This window comes from Clarias gariepinus, chromosome 18, assembly GCF_024256425.1.
Source record: "Clarias gariepinus isolate MV-2021 ecotype Netherlands chromosome 18, CGAR_prim_01v2, whole genome shotgun sequence".
Taxonomy (NCBI): Eukaryota; Metazoa; Chordata; class Actinopteri; order Siluriformes; family Clariidae; genus Clarias; species Clarias gariepinus.
The window spans coordinates 1,515,001-1,538,978 of record NC_071117.1 but is presented as its reverse complement, the minus strand read 5'-3'; the positions used below and the strand labels follow the sequence as shown (position 1 = coordinate 1,538,978).

At 39.6% G+C, this 23,978-nt stretch overlaps 2 protein-coding genes across 4 annotated transcripts in view; both read left to right on the top strand.

Annotated features, from left to right (window-relative positions):
- The window catches only part of LOC128506171 (cytochrome P450 3A30-like), a 35,349-nt gene extending 11,629 nt beyond the window's left edge, over positions 1–23,720 (top strand). Inside the window, exons 1-13 of one of the 2 annotated variants that reach the window (XM_053476486.1) lie at positions 15,659–15,873; positions 16,331–16,424; positions 16,527–16,579; positions 20,155–20,254; positions 20,640–20,753; positions 20,873–20,961; positions 21,106–21,254; positions 21,375–21,502; positions 21,585–21,666; positions 21,944–22,104; positions 22,213–22,439; positions 22,980–23,142; positions 23,285–23,720. In XM_053476486.1, the coding sequence (XP_053332461.1) occupies positions 15,803–15,873; positions 16,331–16,424; positions 16,527–16,579; positions 20,155–20,254; positions 20,640–20,753; positions 20,873–20,961; positions 21,106–21,254; positions 21,375–21,502; positions 21,585–21,666; positions 21,944–22,104; positions 22,213–22,439; positions 22,980–23,142; positions 23,285–23,398 (1,545 nt within the window). In that variant the 5' untranslated portion in view covers positions 15,659–15,802 and the 3' untranslated portion in view covers positions 23,399–23,720. Of the gene's footprint in view, positions 1–15,658; positions 15,874–16,330; positions 16,425–16,526; positions 16,580–20,154; positions 20,255–20,639; positions 20,754–20,872; positions 20,962–21,105; positions 21,255–21,374; positions 21,503–21,584; positions 21,667–21,943; positions 22,105–22,212; positions 22,440–22,979; positions 23,143–23,284 lie in introns of those variants that run through there. The other variant, XM_053476487.1, reaches the window with a different exon arrangement.
- On the top strand, positions 1,320–10,404 carry LOC128506175 (cytochrome P450 3A30-like). 2 transcript variants are annotated; one of them, XM_053476493.1, is made up of 13 exons: positions 1,320–1,528; positions 3,613–3,706; positions 3,809–3,861; positions 3,981–4,080; positions 4,272–4,385; positions 4,478–4,566; positions 8,053–8,201; positions 8,327–8,454; positions 8,558–8,639; positions 8,783–8,943; positions 9,401–9,627; positions 9,907–10,069; positions 10,153–10,404. In XM_053476493.1, the coding sequence occupies exons 1-13, from the start codon at positions 1,458–1,460 to the stop codon at positions 10,234–10,236; spliced, it is 1,515 nt and encodes a 504-aa protein (XP_053332468.1). In that variant the 5' UTR covers positions 1,320–1,457; the 3' UTR covers positions 10,237–10,404. The 2 variants fall into 2 exon arrangements, with proteins under 2 accessions (XP_053332468.1, XP_053332466.1); XM_053476491.1 differs by having other exon boundaries at positions 8,780–8,943.
- Positions 23,721–23,978: the final 258 nt, after the last annotated feature.

The following is a 23,978-nucleotide window of genomic DNA, read 5'->3' as shown; positions in this document are numbered from 1 at the left end:
AAGTCTCAAGTCTTTTGCAGACTTTAACAGGTTTTCTGTAACATTGTCCAGCATTTGGCTCCATGCATCCTTCCATCAACTCCGACCAGCTTCCCTGCTGAGGGTGGTTGAGTCATTGGACTAAAGAAGTTAGTTAGAAGTTCCTAGATTCAAACCCCCTCCACCAAAAAGTTGCCCCTCATGGGCCCTGGAGCAAGGCCCTCAAGGCTTTCTTCTTATCACTCTTCTATAAAGGCCAGAGTCACGAGTAATAGTTGGCCTGTGGACATGTTTTCCCACCTGAGCTGTGGATCTCTGCAGATCCTCCAGAGTTCTCATGGGCCTCTTGGCTGCTTCTCTGATTAATGTTCTCCTTGCCCAGCCTGTCAGTTTGGGTGGACGGCCATGTTGCGGGTAGGTTTGCAGTTGTGCCGTACTCTTTCCATTTTCAGATGATGGATTGAATAGTGTTCTGTGAGATGCTCTGAGTTTGGTATATATTTTCATAACCTAACCTTGCTTGTGTGTTCCTTGGGCTTCATGATGCTGTTTGTTTACTAATGTTCTCTAACAAACCTCTGAGGGCTTCACAGAACATCTGTATTTACACTAAGATTAAATTACACACAGGTGAACTCACTCACTCCTTGTCTATACTGTACCACTTTATCCTGTACTCAGGGTCGCGGGAGGCCTGGAGCCTATCCCAGGAGGCTTAGGGCACGAGGTGGGGTACACCCTAGGCTCATACACACATACACACACTACAGACAATTTGGGAACGCCAATAAGCCCTAATCTGCAGGTCCTTGGACTATGGGAGGAAACCCACCAAGCATGGGGAGAACATGCACACTCCACACACATAGACGGGAATTGAACCTGGCTGGGAATCGAACCCAGACCCTGGAGGTGCAAGGCGACAGTGCTAACCACTACACAGGTGACTTCTGAACGTGATTGGTTCCACTGATTGGAGGATTTTAGTTAGGAGTATCAAAGTAAAGGGGAGTAAATACTAATGCACACCACACTTTTCAGATTTTTATTAGTAGGTAATTTTAAAATCCATTTATCATTTCCCTTCAATGATGTGGTACTTTGTGTTAAAGAGATAGAACTTTTATAACATTGTAGAATTACAATACTTATTTCTTTTTCACCTTCTTTCTATATTAAATGTTTCTGGTTTTAAAGAGGAAGTTGAACATGGCAGCCTTTCACACCCTCGGCTGCACTGAGATAAGCAGTGTGTGTGTGTGTGTATGTGTGTGTGTGTGTGTATGTGTGTGAGGGGGTGTGTTTATCAATAGCATGAGTAAGTGTGTGGTCTAAATGTGTTCTCTTTCAGCTCTTTTGTCTCTCAAACTGAAGGAACCTCTGACTGTAGAGTTCATATACGACTAATACGACTACAGATACTCCTAATAAATACTAATAAACACTCCCACTAACACCAGTCCTACCAGTAAGACAGGATGGAGCTCTGGTGGAGTTTTTCGGCTGAGACCTGGGCTCTGATCGTCATCCTCATCAGCCTCATCCTGCTGTAAGTACCGCTTTACATATTTCTCTTTATCTCTCTCAGCAACAGAAAACAATAAAGTGTGAAAAAGTCTGTACACCCTCAGGACTGTACGAGGACAAACAAGACGACTGGCTCATTTCATCTAATTATCATCTCTTCTATAAAACCATACGTCCTTTAGATCATCATTAACACACAACTATTTCATTTATTTCTGTTAATTATATTTAGTTTCTTGTTATTGTTTATGTATAATATATATCTATATATATATATATATATATATATATATATATCTATATATATATATCGTTTTTTATATTCCTTTGCTTTGAGAACACGGAGCTAAACTCCGAAGGCAATTCAAAAGCATTTCAGGAGGTTTATTGTGTTTGATGTAACTGTTCATACTCGTGCCTCTGTACTCCACCTCAATGGATTTGGCATGAAGCTACCAAGATGGAACTGAAGTGTAGACTTTCACAAAGTGGAAAATATTGCATTGACTGTTTTTCACAAAGTCCCTCCATTTTCACAGGGTCAAAATTGGACAAACTAACAGCCATAAATATTATCTTTATTTTTACGCTTCGGTTGTAAAGCCTGTGCAGTCAGTGATGCCTGGAGCTCATGTCCATCACTTCATGCTGAGGTTCCCCCTCCAGCTGCTTTGCCTTTGCTTTACTGCAGACCCTTCAGTCACTGTGTATGTGAGACGTGAGTAAGTGAAAAGCAGCTCAGATGTGTTGAGCCTTTTAAGAATCCTCCAGTTGTTTGTCTTGGGTTGCTTTTGAAATCAGTCCTATCAGGTCTACAGCATTTAGGTGTGTTGGCCTCGTCCTGCTGTATCAGAACCTCTCTGGACTCAGTGTTCCCATAAACAGACACCAAACACGGATTTAACACATGGAGTCAACTCCAGACCTCTGATCTGCTGAATTTGTCAAGAAAGAGCCAAAACTGGCCATCAAACTGCTCACTACTCAGCTGTCCATTTACTCTTGAGTCTGTATAATTAGAGAGAATCTATCATTTCTAAACAGCTCAAGCCTTTTTATTTCGTTAAAACCTTGATTTAAAGCTGACAGACTACATATATTGTTGCACTGGTGTGTACGGGCACAATTACCAGCACTGTCTCACTTTCCAAATCCTTATGGCTTATACTGTACTTACTGTATAACCTGACTGCATATTCTATTCCATTCAATTCAATTTATTTGTATAACAATACTTTAACAATACTCTTAGCCACAAAGCAGCTTTACACAATCAAAAGAAAATGATGGAAATTTGTATGAAATGTGAAAGATGTGTGTAAATTGAAATGATCCGATGAACGAGCCGAGAGCGACGGTGCTGAGGGAGAAACTCCCTGTGATGGCAGGAGAAACCTTGAGAGGAACCAGACTCAACAGGGAATTATTTGGAAAACTATTCCATAACTTTGGGGCTTTGTAAGAAAAAGCTCCGCCCCCAGCTGTAGTTTTCATAATACGCGGTACTGATAAGCAGCCTGCATCCTTTGATCGAAGTAGGCGTGGCCGATTGTAAGACACTAGCAGTTCACTCAGGTACTGCGGCGCGAGACCATTTAATGCTTTATAGTTTAGCATGAACAGTATCATCTCATGGTGCATTAACAATTCAGGAGACATTTATTTAAAATTTGCTGAAGGAGTTCCCAGTCTCAGCACTCCCACATGCATGGGAAGGGTTTTAACTTTAGATGAGGTAGCACGTTGTAGTTACACTAAATAACAGGCAAACCCTAGGCTGCAGTATTCGAGAGAGTGAGAGATAGAGAGAGTGAGAGATAGAGAGAGAGAGAGAGAGAGAGAGGGAGTGAGAGAGTGAGAGAGAGGGAGCGAGGGAGAGAGAGAGAGATAGAGAGAAAGAGTGAGAGAAAGAGAGAGAGAGAGAGATAGAGAGAGGGAGAGAGAGAGAGAGAGATAGAGAGAAAGAGAGAGAGCGAGAGTTTATTTGTACTGTTTATTAGTGTGAGTAAAACAGGACATACCAGGAGCTGCACATGTCTGTGTTTTTCTCTGTATAATGTTGATTCCATCCAGTATAAACCTCCTCCTGTGCCGGGTGTTCCTCAGGTATGGGTACTGGCCGTACGGGTTCTTTAAGCGTTTGGGAGTTCCCGGTCCTAAACCCGTCCCGTTTTTTGGAACCATGTTAGAGTATCGTAAGGTGAGTTTATATTATATTATAAAGATGATTTGAATAAAGACTGCATTAAATGATAAACTCAGTGTGAGTGTTATTTACAGAATATCTCTCACTGGGTTTTAGGGAATCCATAACTTTGATATGGAGTGTTTTCAGAAGTACGGTAAGATTTGGGGGTGAGTGTGTTACAGTCTCACTTCACTTCACACTCTACACTCTGTATAATGAAGAACACGGGCCGAGCGTTCGGGAACGTACTGAAAGGTAACTGATGTTTGTGTGCTGTTTATTACAGCGTGTACGAGGCGAGACAGCCGGCCCTCTGTGTCCTGGACTCAGACATCATTAAAACTGTCATGGTTAAAGAGTGCTACTCTCACTTCACCAACCGCAGAGTGAGAAAACACACACTCACACACACACTTTATACTGACAGACAGACCGAAAGACAGAGAGAGAGAGAGAGAGAGGGAACATCAAAAAGGAGAGGAAACATGGACTAAGAACATAATACTATATAAAGCCATTCTGAATTAACTTTATGAAGAGTTCCATAAATGTTTTATCATTTGGATTTATTTTTCAGAATGTCCGTTTAAGCGGCCCCCTGTACGACGCACTACCCCACGCTGAGGACGAGGACTGGAAGAGGATCAGGAGCGTTCTCTCTCCTTCATTCACCAGCAGCAGACTGAACGAGGTGTGTGTGGGTGTGTGCGCTTGTGTATAAACATCATAAATTCTTTTTTATTAATGATTAAGCACACACTCAGACCATTTCCTGTTCCTCAGATGTTTGAGATCATGAAATCTCAATCTCGGTCACTGACTGATAACCTGCAGAAGACATCAGAGCGAGGAGAAGCAGCAGATATTAGAGAGTAAATCATTCTAATCTGATTTAACACATAACTCACAACATCCGTGTGTGTGTGTGTGTGTGTGTGTGTGTGTGTGTGTGTGTGTGTATGCTGTAAACTGAAACGTTCCAGTGAAATGTTAAAGCATAAACTGTTTACATATGAGACATTTAACAGGACCATGAGTGGCTCGTCAGTGTAGGTCTTGTTGTTGCAGAATGACTTTAATAGATTCGAATAAAACCACACGCAAATAAAAAACAGGAAACTTCTGTACAAGGTTTTGTACACCATAAACACACCGTCTGCACTGGCTTTAGGGGCACTTTGTTGGATTAGTTTTTGATTATTTTCCGTGTAGTGTTGTGAATTATCACACAAAAGTCTTTTTTACTTTGGTCACACTTAAATGATTTTGGTCATTAAAAAAATCTAATAGTATACAAAGATAACACAACGATTTTTAAGGGAAAAAAACCTGTCCAGACCTTCCTCACCCTATGTGAAAAAGTAAATGGCCCCACCCCCGAATTATAAATCACCTGTGATTAACCAGCTTTTTTTTTGGAAAAGTGAGTTAAACTTCACGTGCCACTCCCAGACCTGATTACTGCCAGACCTGTTGAACCAATACATCCTTTAAATATAAACTGTCTGACAAAGTAAAGTGCGCTAAAAGATTTAAAAAAGCAACACTTTGTGCCATGATCTAAAGAAATTCACAAACAGTTAAGAACCAGAGTAATTGACATGTGTCAGTCTGGAAAGGGTCACAGAGGCATTTCTAAGGTTTCAACTCCAGTGAACCACAGTGAAAGCCATATTCCACAAATAGAGAAAGCGTGGAGCAGTGATGAACCCTCAGGAGCGGCCGGCATACCACACTCAAAGAGCACAAGGACGCCTCACGCAGGAGCTCATAAAGGAACCCAAGACAAACTTTGAAGAGGTCTCATTAGCCTTAGTTAAGGTCAGTGTTCATGATTTAACAATAAGGGGCAAAGATGGCGTCCATGGGAGAGTTCCAAGGCGAAAGACACTGCTGAAGGCAAAGAACACACAGGCTCATCTCACATTTGCCACAAAACATCTTAATTACTCCCAAGACTTTTGGACAAATATTCTGTGGACTGATGAGACAAGGTTAACCTTTCTGGAAGGTGTGTGTAAAACTAACACATTGTTTCATAAAAAGAACATCATACTAACAGGGACATCTGATGGTGGTAGTGTGATGGTCTGGGGCTTTGCAGCTTCAGGACCTGGACGACTTGCCATATTTGATGAAACCATGAATTCTGATCTCTACCAGAAAATCCTGAAGGAGAATGTCCAGCTATCAGTTTGTGACCATCCAATGTATTCTCCAACTAAGAGTGGGCCAAAAGTCCTCAAAGGATTGTTGCCAGTTATTGCAAATGTCTGTTGTTGCTGCCAAGGATGGTGTAAAGGACCACCAGAGGTCGCTGTTTTTTAGTTGTAGTTTTTGTTGGCTGACTCCAAGAAGGCACCTTGGTCAGGTGATGCGAGTGCACACCTGAGCCGAGGTAGCCATTAACCCATCTATAAATAGCAGTTTAGTCTGGAACACTGGGTCAAGCATTAGTAGTTATACTACTGTGATTTGTGTGGGCGTTTTGTGTTTAGTTCTTTTAGTTTATTTTTTATCTCGTTTCTTCTAGTCTCTACGTGTCCCGTCTAGTCTCTACGTGTCCTGCCTAGTCTCTACGTGTCCCGTCTAGTCTCTACGTGTCCCGCCTAGTCTCTACGTGTCCCGCCTAGTCTCGTCGGGTGTCTCGCCACAGGACGTGTGTAAGGCGTCCGTCTGCCTGTGTTTCGCCACAGGACGTGTGTAAGGCGTCCGTCTGCCTGTGTTTCGCCACAGGACGTGTGTAAGGCGTCCGTCTGCCTGTGTTTTGCCACAGGACGTGTGTAAGGCGTCCTTCTGCCTGTGTCTCGCCCCAGGACGTGTGTAAGGCATCCGTCTGCCTGTGTCTTGCCACAGGACGTGTGTAAGGCGTCCGTCTGCCTGTGTCTCACCACAAGATGTGTGTACGGCCTTCTTCTGCCTGGGTTTCGCCACATGACGTGTGTAAGGCGTCCGTCTGCCTGTGTCTCGCCACAGGACGTGTGTAAGGTGTCCGTCTGCCTGTGTTTCGCCACAGGACGTGTGTAAGGCGTCCGTCTGCCTGTGTCTCACCACAAGATGTGTGTACGGCCTTCTTCTGCCTGGGTTTCGCCACATGACGTGTGTAAGGCGTCCGTCTGCCTGTGTCTCGCCACAGGACGTGTGTAAGGCGTCCGTCTGCCTGTGTCTCGCCACAGGACGTGTGTAAGGCGTCCGTCTGCCTGTGTTTCGCCACAGGATGTGTTTAAGGCGTCCGTCTGCCTGTGTCTCGCCACAGAACGTGTGTAAGGCGTCCGTCTGCCTGTGTCTCGCCACAGAACGTGTGTAAGGCGTCCTTCTGCCTGTGTTTTGCCACAGGACGTGTGTAAGTCGTCACAGGACGTGTGTAAGTCGTCTTTCTGCCTGTGTCTCGCCACAGGACGTGTGTAAGGCACCCTTTAGCCTGTGTTTCGCTACCAATCTTAAACGTAGTGTAACAGCTATTAGTGCCCGGTAGTGTCCCTTTGTCTCTGTCCTTCCAGAGAGCCTATGCTTAACCCCATTCAAGTATTGTTTGAGTTTGTTTGTTCCTTCGTTTGTTTTGTGTCTTTATTATTGTTGGGACAACCCTTATTAAAAGACTCTTTTTGTTAAAATCCCCTCTGCCTTTATGCGTGCTCTCTCCGCCCACAGCGATCAACACCCGCCAATACACCCCGTTCGTGACAGCTGGCACAGCCGGTTAATATACTGTATTTAGGGGTCAATTGCTTTTTCACATGTCGCCAGGTAGGTTTGAACAGCTTTCCCTTAATAAATAAAATCATCAATTTAAACCTGCATTTTGTATTTGTTGGCTTTCCTTGTATAATTTTAAAATATGTTTGATATTCTCAACCATTTAAGTGTGGAAAAATATGCAAAAAATCCGGAAGGGGCACATACTGTTTCATCGCACCGTTACTGAGCTTTGGTGGCCACCTACCAGTAAAACAATAAAGCTGAGAGCGCCCCCTGGAGCAGATTTAGCAGTGCTGCAGCTGAAACCACTGCCTGCTGATTACTGAGCCATTACTGTTTTGAGTCACCACTGCACCATCTAATAATAGGTCTAAGGAACCACATGGGGCAAAACTGCAGCATGATTGTGCAACATTTAGTAATGTAACCAAACTAACAGAACATACTAACATACCCGCGTCCCAGAATAACTGTAAAAACACAATAAAAAAAGGTAGATTTCCCCTGGTGGGTTTAAGCCCAGTACCCTTTCCACTTAATTTTTTTCATTCTTTGTGTGTATTAATGCTGTCTTGCAACATCAGAATCCAGTGTCACAATTATTTCTGCATTTTGATTAATTTGGATGAATGTTTTTGTATTTGTTTGGGTTGTTTTAGGTTTTTCGGGGCTTACAGTTTGGACGTGGTGACGAGCACAGCGTTTGGTATTGATATCAATTCCCTTAACAACCCCAACGACTCGTTTGTGTCCAACATGAAGAAACTGCTACAGTTTGACTTCTTCAACCCTCTGTTCCTCACCATTGGTTACTGTTTTTACATATATAGCGTAAACTTTGACTTTAAAGTCAGTTTATATTTGTGGACTTTCTGCTCGCTGTTACAAACGTACATTATATCTGATAGTGTATGTTCTGTCTGTTCCTAACAGCGCTGTTCCCCTGTGTCATACCTCTGTTAGAGAAGATGGGTCTCTCCATTTTCTCTAACGAAGCGACTGGTTTCTTTTACTCCTCTTTTCAAAAGATGAAGTCTGAGCGTTTGGACCAACATCATAAGGTACAACTCATTACCTATAAACTGCTTAAGGCTGATAAAATGTCTTTACTCGCTTCAGGTAGTATTAAGATTTTATTGTTTTGTTTTTTTACACTTTTTGCAGAAGCGAGTGGACTTCATGCAGTTAATGATTGATTCTCAGAAATCAGAAAAAGACGATCTGAATGGTGGAAACACAAGCAAAGGTAATTTCCTCTAGTAAAAATATTTCAGGTGCTAACATTATTCCATGTTTCTTTCTAAAAACTATGAGATTTTAATTTTTAAGTCCCATAGAATGTTACATTAGTTTTGAAGCCGTGTGTGTGTGTGTGTGTGTTCTCAGAAGGTTTGAATGATCATGAGATCCTGTCCCAGTCCTTAATCTTCGTCTTTGCTGGTTATGAGACGAGCAGTAAGACATTGTCGTTTCTCTTCCACAATCTGGCCAGTAATCCAGAGACCCTGAAGAAACTACAGGAAGAAATCGATGCAAATTTCCCACATAAGGTGATACTATCAAGTTACACACATAAAAGATGTGGAATGGTGTTAGATCATTGTCACATCATTACAACTGAAGTGAGAATATTAGACACACTGAATTCTCAGACTAAAACACTCAATGTCCCCACACACTAACCCAGACAGGGGTGTACATGAAGACTGAGTAGATGTGGTCCAGCTGCACATTACTGTCTTTCGAGTCCATGACATGGATCTACATGAAGTCTAGTATAGGTGTATATTTGGAATCTGTTACAGGATTGTAGCTGGAGTCTGTGACAGGGGTACCTGTGGGTCTATGACAGGGGTCTACATGGAGTCCATGACAGGGGTACCTGTGGGTCTATGACAGGGGTCTACATGGAGACTGTGATCCACATGTGGACAGTGCCAGGGTTTGACACACAGAATGATGTCGGACAATGTTGTGACTGCGTCTTGCCTCTTGTCTTGTCTTCAGGCTGAAGTTGATTATGACACTATGATGAACATGGATTATCTGGATGCTGCTCTGAACGAATCTCTGAGGTTGTATCCTGTGATTTTTCGTCTTCAAAGAGTCTGCAAGAAAACTTTTAAAATAAAGGGCCTTACCATCCCAAAGGATACGGTCGTCATGATCCCAATCTATACCCTACATAGGGACCCTAAATACTGGCCTGACCCAGACACCTTCAAACCTGAGAGGTACGAACCATATATCAGCCGGTTTATTCATCCACCAAGTAGAGTAAAGTTTCTATTAGTCCGCCCTTTTAGGAAACGCCTTTAACCACTGTTTGGACTGGAATATTCCTCAGGGTGAAGTCCAGGAGTGGGAAGTCATTTATTTAGCAGTTGTTATTTGTTGCGAAACAGCGTATCAGGATTTGTTACAACACACTTGCCTGAACTGTTTTTCATCAGTTAAACAATTGAACTTTATTGTTTAATAAATATAAATGGCACCACTCCATGTTGTTTCAGGTTCACTAAGAGGAATAAGGAGAGCATCGAGCCGTATACGTACATGCCGTTTGGGTTAGGACCCAGGAACTGCATCGGGATGAGGTTCGCCCACGTCATCATAAAGCTGGTTGTTGTTGAGATACTGCAGAGATTCGACGTCAGTCTTTCTGAGGAAACGAAGGTCAGGATCTCTAATCATCTACACTTATATCTTAAATCATTCTGATCTGAGTTTACATAAAACCAACATGTTTTTTTAATCAGGTTCCTCTGGAGCTCATCAACACTGGAATTCTGGCTTCTAAACACCCCATTAAACTCAAATTCACAATTCGGGAGAAATGTTGACCTCTGACTGTGACGATAGCTATAGTAACTCAAGGATTCAAATAAGTTCTGCTTAATAATTTTACTATATTTCAGATTTTTATTATTATTTTTATTATTTCTGAACTTGACACTGGGAGTAGATTTGTAATGATGCAGTTTAATAAAAAATTAAAGCCTGTTTAACCCTTTAAAGTGATCGTGTTTAATGTGTTTCTATGGAATATCACCTTATAACATTAATGTTAGATTACATTAGAATGTCACTACTTTACTATCACACTTAAAATCACTGTCTGCTGACATAATCTTTACGCTATCCTAATACGAAAAGGTGTGCCTTTTAAACTTAAAACCTTGAAGGCAGACAAAGAGGGTCGGTACATTATATTAAATGGAGAAATACATTCCTTCCCTATTACGTTAGTGAATATTTATGCCCCAAATTATGACAACCCAGATTTTTTCAAGAAAGTTTTCGATCTCATTCCTAATATGTCTCAAACTAATTTAATCGTAGGGGGGGACTTTAACTGTGTCCTAGATGCATATCTGGACAGATCATCTTCTAAGAGAGCCCCCCAGTCCAATTCAAGGAACTTTTTAAATGCATTTATTAATAACTCTAATTTAGTAGATACATGGAGACTTTTTCATCCCACTGAGAGAGATTATACCTTTCATTCACAAGTTCACAATGTATACACACGCATTGATTATTTTTTGGTAGAACATAAATTAATTTCCAATGTCATGAATAATAAGATCCATGACATACTAATTTCAGATCATGCGCCTGTCACATTTGAACTTGCCTTTAATCATTTAACATCCTCGCGTCCGTTGTGGAGAATGGATCCTCGGCTTGTCAGTGACCCTAAATTTTATGATTACATGCTTATACAATTGGAAATATTTTTTGAGAATAACGATACCCCCGATGTTTCACCAGGATTACTCTGGGAAACACTAAAAGCATTTTTAAGAGGATGTGTTATATCGTATCAGGGGTCCAGAAATAAACTGTATAAGGCAAAACTTTTAGAGTTAGGGAAACAAATTCATCAATTAGATAATGAAAATGCACAAAAGCCCTCATTAGAAATTTACAAAAAAATTCTACAGTTAAGATACGAGTACAATAAATTAGCTTCAGACAAGTTAAGTAAATCATTCCTTTTCATTAAACAGAGACATTTTGAATTCGGGGATAAGCCACATAAACTACTTGCAAGACAGTTACGTAAATTAGAAAATGATAAGACAATTCATAAGATTAGGACAAAATCTGGAATCCAATGTACTACTTCTAAAGATATAAACAACAGCTTCAAGGAATTCTATTCAAATTTATACACTTCTGACCCTTGTATTGACTTACAAGCTATGGATAAGTTTCTAAATAAATGTAAACTTCCTTTTCTTAATCAGGATGAGCGTGATTCTCTTAATGAGGATATTTCTTTGGAAAAGTTAAAATGCACAGTTAATTCCTTAAAGAGTGGTAAAACTCCAGGCCCGGATGGCTTGCCCTCTGAGGTATATAAAAAATTTAATGATATACTCTCCCCCTACCTTCTCAGAACATTCGAAGGGGCATTAGTAACCGGACTACCAGCAACATTTAATGAAGCAGTTATAACTGTTATTCCAAAAAAAGGTAAAAGCACAGAGGAGGTTGAAGGATACAGACCGATCTCTCTCCTTAATGTAGATCAAAAAATACTGTCAAAGATTCTTTCAAATAGACTTGGTAGATTAATTAGTGGTCTAATTCATACTGATCAGAATGGTTTTATCCCTGGTAGGAATGTGTCACAAAACACAAGACGCCTCTTTAACATATTGTATCACTCCAAAGCTATTCAAGAAAATTTGGTAATAATCTCTCTCTATGCAGAAAAAGCATTCGATAGGGTCGAATGGCACTATCTTTTTGCAGAATGTCACTACTTCACATTTCTCAATTACCTTTATATTATTAACACCTCCATTAACACATAGACTCTAAAACTTTACTTATTTTGACTATTTTGACTATATTTTATCTTGCAAGGGGCGGAGCCATGCAAAAATACTCTGCACTGTTCAGAACGGGCAGAACCACAAGCTGCTACCCCGCAGAGTTCTGAACGGTATACACACGGTTGCCAGGCAACACCAAGGCATGTCTATTTAAGGGTCCAGAGACCTCGGCAATCTAGGGTTAGGGTTAACCCTAACCCTAACCCTAACCCTTTATGGATGCAGTGAGAGAGGACATGAAGTTAGTTGGTGTGAGAGAAGAGGATGCAGAGGATAGGGTTAGATGGAGGCAGATGATTCGCTGTGGCAACCCCTAAAAGGGAACAGCCGAAAGACAAAGAAGAATATACCTCGGCAATCTGTGCGATCATTTAGGTAACACCGGTAAGGTACAGTGTTAGGGACAAAGACAAAGGAAGGAAGGAAGGACAAAGAATAAGACAAAGCGTGCAGAAAGTTGAGATCCCCAGCCTCTGCCTCCCTAAGACTCCCTTCAGCGTTCGCTCCATACAGTATCTAAGTTTATAGTGCAAAGCACACATACAGCAGATATTCTCTCCTATAAATCCTCGGTACGGGTGAAGGTCCTGAGAGGATGTAGTTTTGTTTTAGTCTCCAGAGACGGTCTGTTCTCACGTAGATGGCGGAGCTTTTTTATTTTTGTGTTGCCTTTTATTTCTTTTTGAGTTCCTAATTAATAACACCATCTCTAAAGGGAAAGCTCTTCCCGTGCGCATCATAAGCATCTCACACACTCCCATTTCATTGACCCCCTCTGAAACCCTGCGTCAGGGCTCTCATTAACATTAAATCATCTCATGGCCCTCCATACCGCACCACATAACATATATTCATGATTTTTATGTTTTTATATTATTAGAGGTAATCAGTTTTAACATTGGCAGAAGTTGGTGTTTAATGATCCTATTGAGATACGTACAGTAATTCATGTCAGGTTTGTTCAAAATGCGTTTCTCATTTCTCATTGCTTTATTAGTATAAAACAAAATGCAGGAAAAAAGTATAAAAGCATTGAAGATAAATCCTTTCCATATGATATGATACAGTCCACAGGTCAGCTACACAAAGACCTGGAATGTACACTGATGATAATGTTGTAATACAACTAACTGAGCAGTTCTGCAGATTATACACAGAACAACGGACCTCAGTGAGATATTAATCAGCTTCAGCTCATAACTTACAGTGAGACGAGGTCGACCCGACGCTCTGAAGGTCACCGTCACTGTGTGTGTCCCTGTAGCTCGCTGTGAAACAGCTGTATGAGGTGTACTTAGAGACGCAAGGTTAAAACTCTGATGTGGAAATGGACCAAGTCAGAAGAAAAGACAAAAATGAGAACTAGAGCAGCTGGAGTGTCAGTTAAAGGTTACTGAGGAGCAGAGAGGTGGAGGAGTTTAATGTTGTATCAATAAAATAAATAAAAATGTTAACTATTCTACTGCATTTGTCTTTACAGTAAAAGACTTCATTAAAAAAGAAAGATCTAATTGTCTTTACTTAACACAAAAGTCACATCCACTTTCACACAAATCCAATATTTAAACTGATGCCAGAGGTTCTGTGTGGTTCTGTTGTTTGATCAGACTGGTAGTGGCTCTGTGACTCGCGAGCACTAAACCAGTCTTTCAGTCTTTCAGTGTGGGAGTTTTTTTTTTTTTTTTTCGGCCTGTCAGTAACAAAGATAACACATGACAATGTATATGTGTAGCTATGTTATCATCATTCACAGCCTTTTATTATTATTATTAATTAATTCATTACATTTTATATACCATTTTATTTAACCATACTTGACAGACAAGACCAGGGGAAAACAGGAGAGAAGAAGAAAAGATAAAAAAATTATATATATATATATATATATGACTCACGGTAAATACTAAATGTTAAATGTTATTGAGCAGCACACATAACTAATATTACAAAATAAGTTTTAAAGCAACAGCAGATCAAGACAGTGTGTGTCTGTGCACCCCTGTTTTTGTGAATGTTTGTGAATGCTTGTGTGTACACCTGTGTGTATGAGCGCGCTTATGTTCATAAGGTTCCTCCATGTAGATGTTTGATAGTGTGTGTTGGGAACAACCGCTCCGTCCCGCAAGGCATGAAGCAGACATGGAAAAGACCCGGGCCCCAAACATCCGGAGGCCCCCCAGGGCCCGAGACCCCCAGGAGAATCACCGCAGGGACAACCGCGACCCCCACCCAGAAAGGGGCAAAGGAGAGCCTGAAGGTGGGTCATCCGACAGCCACAATGTAGATGCCCCAGGGTGCTGTGGCGGCAAGCCCACAGGCTCCGCTGGCAGCCGACCACACCAGGGCAGACCGGCTCTTGGGCCCGGACATCCAAGGGCCCCCCACCCCCCAACCGGGGCCCAGCAAAGCCAGGAGGGCCAGGCCCCGGCAAGCGATCACCGAGAGTGGGCCGGCGCTCACCCGAGCATCCCGCCCCGGCAAGAGAAACCACCAACGCACCGGTTGCCGCGAGCATCCCCCACCGGCAGGGCATGGTGGTGGGGTGGGGGGGCCATAAGATGATGAGTGAGGCGGAGTCTATGGCCCGACCTGACACATAGACGTAGACGAACAAGCACACATATACACAAGCATACGTTCCCACCCTCATGTACGCAAACAAATATTCACATCCTCGTCCCACATGTAGACAAAAATGGACACGGTAACCACACTCACACTCCCCATATGCACTCTATACTCCTAGATCCAGGCACCACTACCCCCAGAGGGGCAATCAGCGCCCGATCCCGGAGCTGAACCCCCTTCGCTCCGGCGTGGGGATAGGAAGACCACCCCGGTCCCCGCAGCAGCAGAGAAGACCACCAGTCCCGACCCCGATTGGGCGGCCAGCTCATCCTCTCAGCCCCCAGCCCCTGACAGAAAACAGAGAACAGGGGCGTAAGAAATAAAAAAAAAAAAGGAAGACCCCATGCTTTACCCACCCGCATAAATGTAGTGTTGTTGTGTGTTGTTTTAAGGTGTCGCGTCTCTGACAGTGCGTAGGAGTCGCGTCTCTGACAGCCTGACAGATGGTGATCATGAAGACCTGTTCAGGTTTACCGCTCTGGTTAAAATAAACAGACAGCGTTCTGTCTGAACTGATAGACTTACTTTAAAGAAAGTAACCAAATCCTGATGGAGATTTCAGCAGAGTATCTGTGAGTTTATCTCACACACACACACACACGCACGCACACACACGCACACACACACACATTCCTAAGGGCTGAATCAGCTAAACAGCCTCACCCAGTTAATACCGTGTGTACGAGAGAGAGAGAGAGAGAGAGAGTAAGATCTGTGTGTAGGGCATGGTTCAGTGGTGTTCTGTTACATTTCTCTCTCTCACGCCCACACACACACACACACACACACACACCCTCATACAAACACTACATGAACCTCAGACTGCAGCAAAGCTGGGATTTTTTCATGTTACTCTAAATCCTACTAGTATTAGTACTAATATTTAACAGAAACACTCCTAGTAACACCAGTCCTACCAGTTAGACTAATCAGGATGGAGCTCTGGTGGAGTTTATCAGCTGAGACCTGGGCTCTGATCATCATCCTCATCAGCCTCATCTTACTGTAAGTGCTCTCTCACTTTTCATTTTCACTCTTAGTAACAAAAAACAATGAAGTGTGAAAAAGTTTGTACACCCTCAGGACTGTATGCGGACGAACAAGAAGACCAGCTCGTTTCATCTAATTATAATCTTGTCTATAAAACCACACACGTCCTTTAGATTATTAATACACAATTCATTCTGTTAAAATAATGTTTTAGTATATTATTAAGCATTTGACTATATATATAAATGTATAATACATTTCATTCTATTTGTTTCAAGACAACAATTGAAGTTTGTTGACTGATCTTTCTTTATGATGTATCCATAGCAACAGTTCTATCTGATGGTCGGCAGATCAGGACTTTAAACACTGATGCAACACTGCTGTTTTTGAGCTGCACATGTCTTTTTTTTCTCTGTATAATGTTAATTCCATTCAGTATAAACCTCCTCCTGTGCCGGGTGTTCCTCAGGTATGGGTACTGGCCGTACGGGTTCTTTAAGCGTTTGGGAGTTCCCGGTCCTAAACCCGTCCCGTTTTTTGGAACCATGTTAGAGTATCGTAAGGTGAGTTTATATTATATTATAAAGATGATTTGAATAAAGACTGCATTAAATGATAAACTCAGTGTGAGTGTTATTTACAGAATATCTCTCACTGGGTTTTAGGGAATCCATAACTTTGATATGGAGTGTTTTCAGAAGTACGGTAAGATTTGGGGGTGAGTGTGTTACAGTCACTCTATAATGAAGAACACTGCACAGAAGAATTCTGTAATGTTACTCGGCTGGTTATGTAAATGCTGTGTGTGATGTTCAGAAAACAGAATGAAAGATTGAATGAATCTCCAGCTTCATGGAGTGTTTAGAATATTAATATCAGAAAGTTACAGGTGATTTTTATTTAAATGTTTACAAAGATAAAATGTTTTCAGGACAGAAAAACTCATGAGAATTAACTATATTTTAGTACTCCACTTTTAGACAACCCCCTCCAAAAACAAAAAACATACATTACATTAGGGAGACGTTGTCCTTCTGCATTCCTGATCCTTTAACCTGAACTGCCTGAAGCCGAGTCCGTCTGTAGAAAAGAGTTTCTCTGTAGAGAATAAAGTATAAAAAGAAAACAAAGAGCAAAGGAAGAGAACTTCAGGGAACAGGCTTTGGAATTAACGAACAGTTTCACCAGTTTACACTTACACTTACACTTACATTTACACTTACACTTACATTTACACTTACACTTACATTTACACTTACATTTACACTTACATTTACACTTACACTTACATTTACACTTACATTTACATTTACACTTACACTTACACTTACATTTACACTTACATTTACACTTACATTTACACTTACACTTACATTTACATTTACACTTACACTTACACTTACATTTACACTTACATTTACACTTACATTTACACTTACACTTACATTTACATTTACACTTACATTTACACTTACACTTACATTTACACTTACATTTACACTTACACTTACACTTACATTTACACTTACACTTACATTTACACTTACACTTACACTTACATTTACACTTACACTTACACTTACATTTACACTTACACTTACACTTACATTTACACTTACACTTACATTTACACTTACACTTACACTTACATTTACACTTACACTTACATTTACACTTACATTTACACTTACATTTACATTTACACTTACACTTACACTTACATTTACATTTACACTTACACTTACACTTACATTTACACTTACACTTACATTTACACTTACATTTACACTTACACTTACACTTACATTTACACTTACACTTACATTTACATTTACACTTACACTTACATTTACACTTACACTTACATTTACACTTACACTTACATTTACACTTACATTTACACTTACATTTACACTTACACTTACATTTACACTTACACTTACACTTACATTTACATTTACACTTACACTTACATTTACACTTACATTTACACTTACACTTACATTTACACTTACATTTACATTTACACTTACACTTACATTTACACTTACATTTACACTTACATTTACATTTACACTTACACTTACATTTACACTTACACTTACATTTACATTTACACTTACATTTACACTTAAATTTACACTTACACTTACATTTACACTTACACTTACATTTACACTTACACTTACACTTACATTTACACTTACACTTACACTTACATTTACACTTACATTTACACTTACATTTACACTTACATTTACACTTACACTTACATTTACACTTACACTTACACTTACATTTACACTTACATTTACATTTACACTTACATTTACACTTACACTTACATTTACACTTACATTTACATTTACATTTACACTTACATTTACACTTACACTTACACTTACATTTACACTTACACTTACATTTACATTTACACTTACACTTACATTTACACTTACATTTACACTTACATTTACATTTACACTTACACTTACACTTACATTTACACTTACACTTACACTTACACTTACATTTACACTTACATTTACACTTAAATTTACACTTACACTTACATTTACACTTACACTTACATTTACACTTACACTTACACTTACATTTACACTTACATTTACACTTACACTTACATTTACATTTACACTTACATTTACACTTACATTTACATTTACACTTACACTTACATTTACATTTACACTTACACTTACACTTACATTTTACATTACACTTACATTTACACTTACATTTACACTTACATTTACATTTACACTTACACTTACATTTACACTTACATTTACATTTACACTTACATTTACACTTACATTTACACTTACACTTACATTTACACTTACACTTACACTTACATTTACACTTACATTTACACTTACACTTACATTTACACTTACACTTACACTTACATTTACATTTACATTTACACTTACACTTACACTTACATTTACACTTACACTTACACTTACATTTACATTTACACTTACACTTACACTTACATTTACACTTACACTTACATTTACACTTACATTTACACTTACACTTACATTTACACTTACATTTACACTTACATTTACACTTACACTTACATTTACACTTACATTTACATTTACACTTACACTTACACTTACATTTACACTTACACTTACATTTACATTTACACTTACATTTACACTTAAATTTACACTTACACTTACATTTACACTTACACTTACATTTACACTTACACTTACACTTACATTTACACTTACACTTACATTTACACTTAAATTTACACTTACACTTACACTTACACTTACATTTACACTTACATTTACACTTACACTTACATTTACACTTACATTTACACTTACACTTACACTTACATTTACACTTACATTTACATTTACACTTACATTTACACTTAAATTTACACTTACACTTACATTTACACTTACACTTACATTTACACTTACACTTACATTTACACTTACATTTACACTTACACTTACATTTACACTTACACTTACATTTACACTTACACTTACACTTACATTTACACTTACATTTACACTTACATTTACACTTACACTTACATTTACATTTACACTTACATTTACACTTACACTTACATTTACACTTACATTTACATTTACACTTACACTTACATTTACACTTACATTTACATTTACACTTACACTTACATTTACACTTACATTTACACTTACACTTACATTTACACTTACATTTACATTTACACTTACACTTACACTTACATTTACACTTACACTTACACTTACATTTACACTTACATTTACATTTACACTTACACTTACATTTACACTTACACTTACACTTACATTTACACTTACACTTACATTTACACTTACATTTACATTTACACTTACACTTACATTTAGGCATTTGGCTCTTATCCAGAGCGACTTACAAAAAGTGCTTTAATGTTTACATCATTGGATACATACTTACACTGGGGGAACTAGGTTAATAACTAAGTACCATTAGTCCAACACAACTGGGAAGAGGCTTTTGTTTGTTTTTTCACATAAACTCCTGATTAATTAGACTGAAGAACATTAATATCACACATCAGGGAGTTTAACTCTGTTAAACCTGACGCTAATGAAAGTAAACAGTGAGCAGGTCGCGCGGCGCCCCCGGGAGGTGATGGTGCGAGGTGCTTGGGCCCACTCATTGTCGCTTTCAACTATATTTGTTCTTTTTTTTTTTCTTTATTTAAGTTGTAATTCAACACAATTCTGTTTACAGTATATACGACGGGAGACAGCCGGTCCTCTGTGTCCTGGACAGGGACATCCTCAAAACCATCCTGATTAAAGAGTGTTACTCTCTCTTCACCAACCACAGAGTGAGAACACACACACACACACACACACACACACATCTATTTAGTTATCCTTTTTATGTCTAATATTTGAAAAAAAAATTCTTTGGATATTAACAAATCAATTCTTTTCAGTATTTTTTAATTTACATTTACATTTGGCCATTTCTCAGACGCTCTTATCCAGAGTGACTTACAAAAGTGCTTTGATGTTTCTGTCATTAGATAGATCCTTACTCTGGGTAACTAACTATAAGTACCATCAGTCACGCACTGTTGGAAAGGTTATTATTATTATTATTATTATTATTATTATTAATAATAATAATCTTATAGTAAAGCCTTTAATAAAATTCAATATTATCCTCTTAGATTTTTAACTGTAGTTGATTTTAACGTTTTCTCTCAGAATTTGCGTCTGAACGGCCCTCTGTACGACGCCGTGTCCAATGTCGAGGACGAGGACTGGAGGAGAATTAGGAGCGTTCTGTCTCCATCCTTCACCAGCGGCAGACTAAAGGAGGTGTGTGTGTGTGTGTGTGTGTGTGTGTGTGTGTGTGTCCATTAATTAATTTGGGTTAATGATTAAACAAACATTTTGAATGAATAGACTAACAGTAGATGTTATTTCATGTCCCTCAGATGTTTGGAATCATGAAGTCTCATTCTCACACACTGATTGAAAATCTGCAGAAGACATCAGAGCGAGGAGAATCAGCAGATATCAAAGAGTAAATAAATCATCTTCTATATAACCCTCAGAGTGCTGCCTGTGAAATTCTAAAGCATTTAAATGATGCCTATTTCACAGATTTCCATGTGCTGTGTATTTGATTTGATTTGATTTGATTTGATGGTGTTGTTGGTCATTTTAGGTTTTTCGGAGCGTACAGTATGGACGTGGTGTCGAGCACAGCGTTCAGTGTCGATATCGACTCCCTGAACAACCCCAAAGATCCCTTCGTATCCAACATCAAGAAACTGCTGAATTTGAACTTATTCAGCCCTCTGATCCTCGCTGTCGGTAATTACTGATCTAAAATTCAATTATAATTCTCTATATTAGGAGAAAAACCCAAATTCTCTATATTCTGATCTGCTTTTATGTTTATGTTTGTTGAGATATTTGACATTTTTTTAATAGTTCTCTTCCCCTTCATTACACCGCTGTTGGAGAAAATGAATTTTTCATTTTTCCCGAGTGAAGTGACAGATTTCTTTTACGCCTCGCTGCAAAAGATCAAGTCTAAACGTGTGGCCAAAGATCATAAGGTAGAACTGAAGAAGAGTTAAGTTTCCTTACACACTTTGGATGTTATTAGCGTTAGACTTTTAAATCTCTGACTTTCTGCAGAGGCGAGTGGACTTCATGCAGCTGATGATCGATTCTCAGGAATCAGGAAAAGACGATCCAAATGGCCAGGAGACACACAAGGGTAACTTACTCTGATTAAGGTCTGATCATATGAGGGGGTCAGGGGTAGCTCAGTGGTTAAGGCATTGGACTACAGTTGGGAAGATCCCAGGTTCAAACCCCACAACCACCAAGTTGCCACTGTTGGGCCCTTGAGCGCGGCCCTTAACCCCTTAACTGACATCAGATGAAGAAGCAGAAAAGGAGAAAGTAGAATAAAACAGAATAAAAACATGGACATGTGTCTATAATCAGGGACAAGAACATGCTCAGATATGATTTGTGTGTGATGTTTGAAGGTCTGAGTGATCATGAGATCCTGTCCCAGTCCATGGTCTTCATCTTTGCTGGTTATGAGACGAGTAGCAGCACGCTGTCGTTTCTCTTCTACAATCTGGCCAGATATTCGAAGACCATGAAGAAACTACAGGAAGAAATCGATGCAACTTTCCCTAATAACGTAATACAATCAAGTTCTAAAGCTATGAAAGATCTTTAGAATCAATGCAGAGACTTTGGCTCTTTCAGTTTTATTTATTTGTACCTTTACTTGTCTTTTGGGTTCCAGGCTGAAGTTGATTATGACACGGTGATGAACATGGATTATCTGGATGCTGCCCTTAACGAGTCGCTCAGATTATACCCAGTTGTGTTTCGTCTGGAGAGAGTCTGCAAGAAAACTGTTGAGATAAATGGTCTCATCATCCCAAAGGACATTGCTGTCTTCGTCCCCACTTATGCCCTACATAGGGACCCTGAATACTGGCCTGATCCAGAGACCTTCAACCCTGACAGGTATGAAATAGTTCACCAAGAACAATGATGGAAAAAACATGATTCTCAAACAAGATTCCACTGGTTCATCAAATAACTATTATTGCATTTCAAAATCACAAAAAAAGATTTTGTGAAAGAATCTTGATAAAAAGTCTACTGCCGTGTCTTCTAAACATCTCCATGCCTCTACTGGTATGGCATTTGGACCCACAATATTTTCGTTATTCTTTCTCTTTGTCCTTACTAATCGTCCAGATTTAACAACTAACCTTCTCTTTCCTTCCTTTTCTTTTTTTCCCTAATAAAACTACTCCTTTTCCTGTAAGACCTTCCCTCATGTCTGTGCGTCTGTGGTGCACCCTGAGCCAAAGATCTTACAACTTTCAGCACATCCTTCCCAGCTGGTTCCCTCTGTCTGGGCAATCGGTACGAGACTTTTTCTCCTTCCTTTGTGTCCAGCTTCTCATCGAGTGTGCCTTGCACCTTTTTCTTCGCTGTCCACACTACTCTATAGGGTGTGTTTTATCAGTGAGGTGTTGATGGTCCATGTTGTTTCAGGTTCACTAAGGAGAATAAGGAGAGCATCAAGCCGTATGCGTACATGCCGTTTGGGTTAGGACCCAGGAACTGCATCGGGATGAGGTTCGCCCACGTGGCCATGAAGCTGGCTGTTGTTGAGGTACTGCAGAGATTCGACGTCAGTCTTTCTGAGGAAACGAAGGTCAGGAACTTCTACCACTAACATGTTTAAAGCTAATGTCAACATTGTATAACTTCATAAAGAAATCACTTTCCAGGTCATATAGTTCTCAACCACATTAACTATTTTTTTATTGTTTGTTTGTTTTCTTACTTTCGATCAGGTTCCTCTGGAGCTGAACAAGAGCGCAATTCTGGCTCCTAAAAACCCCATAAAACTCAAATTCACACCGCGGAAAATGTCAGACCCCTGCAGTAGTGACCGCGTTAACTTGTAGGTGCTGCTTCCTCTCAATACAATCAGTCTATGATTCAACATGAATAAGTGCAGTTTATATATATGTACAAGTGTTAGTGTTTATATATATATGTGTGTGTGTGTGTTTGTGTGTGTGTGTGTGTGTGTGTGTGTGTGTGTGTGTGTGTGTGTTTCTTTCTCTCTCTTTTCCTCTGGACAAACATGTATACAATCTCCACTTCTTGGTCTCCAGGATTTAACCAGGACTTGTAAAAATGCTTTATGTTCTTTGTAGTAACAGATGATACCAGGCGCTTGTCCAAACGCTCTTGTGCTGTTAATAAACAGAACGTTCTGACCCATGTCTGTGTGTTTGACTATGTGTCTCCTGGCGTCAGTAATCTTATCAAAGCACAAGGAACAGAATGAGCGACTCGTTTATTCATCTACAAAACTTTAAAACTTTACACAAAGTGACGTTATAATTTGTTTTATTATTATAATAGGATAGCATTAAATATATAACAGAATTACTGCCTGTCTAGAGTTTCATGGTCTCTCCCAAAAACTCACCAGTGTTCCTGCTGTTCATCATACGAGTAGATTATTACGAAGATATT

Bases quoted from the DNA above. Each gene is read 5' to 3' on its own strand.
- LOC128506175 (XM_053476491.1), top strand. From the start codon at position 1,458: ATGGAGCTCTGGTGGAGTTTTTCGGCTGAGACCTGGGCTCTGATCGTC. The intron at 4,567-8,052 runs GTAAATCATTCT...GGGTTGTTTTAG, and splicing joins GAAGCAGCAGATATTAGAGA to GTTTTTCGGGGCTTACAGTT. The intron at 10,070-10,152 runs GTCAGGATCTCT...TTTTTTAATCAG, and splicing joins GTCTTTCTGAGGAAACGAAG to GTTCCTCTGGAGCTCATCAA.